The 5,794-nt window shown below is 33.5% G+C and overlaps 1 protein-coding gene across 1 annotated transcript; it reads right to left on the bottom strand.

The window, feature by feature from the left end:
- Window positions 1-3,461: 3,461 nt before the first annotated feature.
- Window positions 3,462-4,067, bottom strand: LOC116129682 (MLP-like protein 34). The gene is made up of 2 exons (XM_031415408.1): window positions 3,962-4,067; window positions 3,462-3,766 (listed from the first exon to the last, which is right to left on the bottom strand). The coding sequence occupies exons 1-2, from the start codon at window positions 4,065-4,067 to the stop codon at window positions 3,462-3,464; spliced, it is 411 nt and encodes a 136-aa protein (XP_031271268.1).
- Window positions 4,068-5,794: the final 1,727 nt, after the last annotated feature.

The raw sequence follows: 5,794 nt of genomic DNA, 5'->3' as shown, positions 1-5,794 counted from the left end.
ACGCCTGCACCACCAGTTGCAGCAATACCAACCATGGTGGCAACAGTGAGATAAATAATGTTGATAGAGACATAGTAGAGGGTAATGGAGACAATGGAGAAGAGACACAGCAGAATGGAGAAGAGAAGGTGAGAGTGACAGCGAATATGTGGTTGGGTCTGTAGTTTTTTTTAGGTATTTAGTTTTACTTTTAGTCTTTTAGCTTTAGGTTTAAACTTTTTAGACTTTTAGTTTTAGAGTATATTATAATATATTTTTTTTAATTTTTAAGGATAATTGGTTAAAAAAACGGGTTTTGGTTAACCGGTGTGGAAAAATGCCTAAACAGGTAACCGAACTAGATAAGCAGTCCAACCATTTTTCCAAACTGAAACCGAAACCGGTTTTCCTGTTAATCGGTTTTTCGAACTGGTTTTGGTTCGATTTTGTGGTTAGGTTTGGTTTTTGGCAAGGATGGGCACAAAGCCTGGCCTTGCGGGGACCCGCCCCGAACGGGGCGGATTTTCCCTGAATCATTTAGGCTTTTGGCAGAGATCGGGCCTAAGATTAGCCCCAGAATTCGGGGACGGGATGGGTCAAGGTCGAGAGATAGGTCTTGCCCAGGCTTAGCCCAGGCTTAGCCCGACCCGTATATATATATATATATATATATATTAATTTTAATATTTGAAAATCAATCATATATACCTATAATAATTTTAATATTTGAAAATCAATCATATATACCTATAATAATTTTAATATTTGAAAATCAATTATACATTATACAATGACAAATTATAATTGTGTAAGTATTTTATGAAATTATGAAACTATATATAAATAGGTAATAAATAAAACTAGATTAAATATAATAAATCATTATAAATATTTGTAATATATTAATGCTATGAAACAAAAATTATACATTCGACATTATATATTATACATTATATATGGTATACATTTGACATTATACATTATATATGGTATATACTATATAAGTATAATGTATATAACATATGTATGTTGTCTATTATAATTTATACATAATATGCTATTATCTATAATCTTACATTAATACATAATATATATGTTATATATTATTTGTTGTTTTGATTGATTATAATGAATCAATAAATCATTATAATTTTTGTTTTGTCCTTCATTGAATCATTATTTCAATTCTATTACCTAATTGCCTTTGTTATATTGTGATAGCTATTTATTTAGAATTTATTAGAATATATATGGTAGTTATTTATTTAAAATTTATTATAATATATATGTATAATGTATCACATGTAATACATTATATATTAAAGAGACATTATATATGTTAATACTTATTACTTAATACAATAATACATAATATTATATTGTTAATATATAATATATTTATATATATGTATAATGTATTATAATTATAATTTTGATATTTGGATTCATTATAATCATTAATCAAGGGTGGATCCAATACTTGTTGAGGGTGGGCATTTTAACAAAAAAAATACTAATGTATATAATTGTGGGGTGGGTCTTTTTGGCAACTCATGTTTTGAATCTTGATACTGTCATGTTTTGAATATTTTGATTATAGATATGTCACATATTGTAATATATTATCAATTTAGTATGATGATTTTTATATTTAATATGTACATTATGGACGTAATTTCTTTTTTGATGATATGGTCTTTATGTTTAATATGTATATTATATATTTAATTTTTTTTTTTGGTTGGTATATATAATTTGGAGAAAAGGATAATAAAACTAATAAGGATACAAAAAAAATAGAAAACCCCCAAACGAGGGATTCGGGGATTAGGGAACAGGCTTTTTTCGGGGATTCCCCAAATTCCTCGAAGGGGCTTCGGGCCAGGATCGGGGAATCCCCTTGGGCTTTCGGGTCGGGGCCGGAGACAGGGGTTCCTAGCCCCGCCCTGCCTCGCCTCGTGCCCATTCCTAGTTTTTGGCCTTTTTTTTGTAGCCCTAGTGAACAATATGGGTGCCCACGGGTCCACCTGTACTTGCTTAGGGTAGGGTTCGGTCCATCATTTTGGACCCGTTTGGATTTGTACTATTGGGACCTATACCCGTTGGGCTCGACCCATACTCGACCCACATGCTTGTTTTGCCAAAGTCTAATTACACCCTTGTAGTTTTGGAAAACAACTGTGGAAACAATGCCCATTTAAATTACTTACCCCATTCGTGTTTAAAAGATATTAACAAACCTCCCAAAATCTTAACGACTTCTAATTTGAAACTAATGGCAAACACTAATTGTTTGAAAGACTATTTTGCCCCTTTTTGTCTTTTTCTTACCCCATTTGTGTTCAAAAGATATTCAAACACCTCCCAAAATCTTAACGCCGTCTAATTTGAAACTAATGGCAAACACTAAATTGTTTGAAAGACCATTTTGCCGCTTTTTGTCTTCAATTATACTATGGTTTAAAGAAATTTCCTAAATCCCCTTTAGATTTTCCCTAAATACATTGAACCCTCTCGTTAATATAATTTAACAGTTGACTCCCCCCCTCCTGACATTCCACCCCAACCACGGTGGCGCACAGGCGCAGGCTCATCCTTCACTACCGGCCCACCACTCTTTTTCTATTGTCTCTCTTGTTAATATAATTAACTCCTGCAACTTCTTTAATAGATGTTGCATTTTTTTTTTTTAAATGCGGATCTTATTAAATAGCGTCAATAAATAAATACTAATACAATGTAATACCAAATGATAAAAATTCAGTGAAATTTTCTCTTATTCAAAACTAATTTTTTTTATTAGTATTTAGTGTTTTCTTGAATCATGTAACAACTAACAGGTGATACAGTGCATATATCATCTCTTATATAAAAAATTAGAAGATGTTTTTAGAACTACACTAAATGTTATGGACCAGATTAGCCTTAATAATTACTTTACAAGAAATCTCACAAATTATATACTAAAGCATATATAGTTTTCATGCTCTTACTATTAGTTATCTAAGTTAATCTCTATATGACCTCTCATTTGTTGAGTAGTTAAAATGACCGATATATGAACTTACATAATCTATCATTTTACTCTCTTAATTAAGATTATCAAAAAACGAAGTAGGCATAACATTTCTTTGAGTTAGCACCGGCCCCGACTCACTACTATGTATATTTTATGATATATCGTCAAGGGAAGAAGAAGAGAGAATATTAAAGCAGCTTTGACTAGTCACATGCAATATTGCACATACCCAAGTTCATGAATACAAGCATATTGTTTGCTAGCAAAAGCGTGCATGCAAGACACTTCACACATACAGAAAATAAATCTTATTTAGTAGAAGAAACATGCTAGACACTCCGCACATAAAAGAAAATACATCTTATTCAGTAGCAGAAGCCAGACTCCATATTCGAGACATCCATTCATCCACGCATGCTGCAAATTAACTTGCATGCATTTTATTTGTTGCATCGGACGATTCTCATCGGTTGCATTGCAGCTGAGGAGAGCTTTGTGTGTTTGCCTGCTGGGTAAGGTGATCATCAACGTCTTTGCAGGTATCAACAAGCATGTGAAGCATCGCTTTTGGATCCTCAGCATTCGCGTTCAGCTTCTCGTATTCGAGAGTCCAGTGCAGCACGCTGCCCTCGTCCGTTGGAGTAACTTCAATGCAAATCTTGACGCTCTTGAACATTTTCAACCCAGTTCCTTCAATTGTTTTGTACGTGGCTGACTTGTTCTTGTCATCTGTTGCCACTTTCTCCATATTAAATGCAGTGTTTCCGTCTGCGTATGTTATCAAACAAGTGAGAAAAAGTAACACTTATCAAACACATTATATATATATATATATATAGAATATATTAAAATTCCGGTACAGATGAGTTGCGAAGATTTAACATGCAACTTGCTCGATAGTGGTAAAACAACTATACTGCAAGCAGTTTTATAGATGTTAAAATTTTCAAAACATCTGCATACTGGATGCTGACTTAACAAGGTAAAGTCCAGTTGTAAACGCAGCCATCTTTGCCCATTGACCTTCAAGTAAATCAACACTCTGAACATATTGGGCTGTTTTGGTCATGTGGTAAGGGGTCAAGGTATAGAACTCAAAAACCTTGTCAGCGAGCCTGATGACACCACCTGCCTAAACCCTCCTACCATAAGCTCCGGGCGCACCTATGAGATTCAGGCGGTCGAGACAGTCGTGTGGGAATCTAAAAACTTGTATTCTGAATATGCTTTTATAAAAAAAAAAAAAAAATTCGCTTGGATTGTTTTGAAAGCATAAGCATATATATATATATATATATATATATATATATATATATATATATATATAATATATATATATATATATATATATATATATTATATAATACTTATATATATATATAATGGCTAACTCATACGTTCATAAAATACAAAAACGTATGGTATCAGATCTTTATATCTTTTATAATCAACACAGGAGATAAACATAAGGATAAAACATGATTCTGTAGCGAGAACAAGCATGACATTTTTACACACATGTTGAGTCGATGACATGTGGCCCAACCTCGAGAGGAAACGCTCCTCTGCAGGACTCTTCTTGTAAACCTAGGGAAAAGGGTCTAAAAAGGGGTGAGCTGAAATACTCAGTGAGTGGGGGATTGGGGAGAGTTTGCAAAATATTCTTCAAACAATAGTCATGACATGCAATAGTTCTTATGAAATCCTGAAAACAACATGATTCTATGAACGTATTATGGAAGTAACTAAATCATTCTTGTATGCATGTATAACTCGTTTCTAATTGTTCTATGTAATGTAACATCATCTTTTAAGCTAAAAACCAATTCTAAATTATAGCTCATCATTGAATGCTTAAAATTCTTTTTCTGGAAACTTAAAACATAACTGTAAATACTTATGCTTTTGGGAACAATGTTTTCTATAAGTCATGCTGCAACCATCTATGTCATCACTCAAGAATGCATATGATTATGAAAATAATAACTCTACTAGTCATGCTGCAAACATCCAAACCATCATTCAATGAACACTCATGACTCTCAAAACAAAATCTGGTAACTAAATTTATAACTATTGTGATGATATAAAATTGAAAACTGATTTTTCTGAAACTATACATTGATAATTGATTTTGGAATACTGTAAACTTTATGCTGATAACTGAACTTTAAACTAGATGCTATAGCTTTTACTGATATTGAAAACTATAAGCTGATATCTTATTTCGAAACTGTGAATAATACTAAAGGCTCTCTTAATATTCTTAAAACTCATATTGAGGCTATCGCTCATAGCAAATGCTAAAAAATGAATGTGATTTTGAACATTCTAAAATTGATTTTGATGTTAATAACAGAAAACTCTCACCGCAACTAGTACCCTCGGGGAAATCAGTCTTACTTGGTGGGCGTCCTGCACGCAGGCAGAGCAAGGGATGTACCTATCATACCTGGCAAGATCTATCATCGCACGGGCAGAGCCACTGAAACTGTCATACCTGGCGGACCACTCAACGCCTAGGTAGAGCCAATAAAATCTGTCATACCTGGCAGACCACTCAATGCCTAGGCAGAGCCAATAAAATCTGTCATACCTGGCAGACCACTCAACGCCCAGGCAGAGCCAATAAAATTTGTCATACGCATGTGCAGAGCCAAAATCTAAAACCGTCATACCCGGCGGAATCCTGCATCGTTCGGGTAGAGCCAAAAATCTGTATCTCTGGGGGATAGGTACTTTGTAGGGTGGTTTGAAAACCACTTTTATTCTTATATATAGTCTAAAATATTTTTC

The sequence above is a fragment of the Pistacia vera genome, unplaced genomic scaffold (assembly GCF_008641045.1).
Source record: "Pistacia vera cultivar Batoury unplaced genomic scaffold, PisVer_v2 Contig106, whole genome shotgun sequence".
In the NCBI taxonomy this organism is placed as follows: domain Eukaryota; kingdom Viridiplantae; phylum Streptophyta; class Magnoliopsida; order Sapindales; family Anacardiaceae; genus Pistacia; species Pistacia vera.
This window is presented reverse-complemented; position numbering and strand designations above follow the sequence as displayed.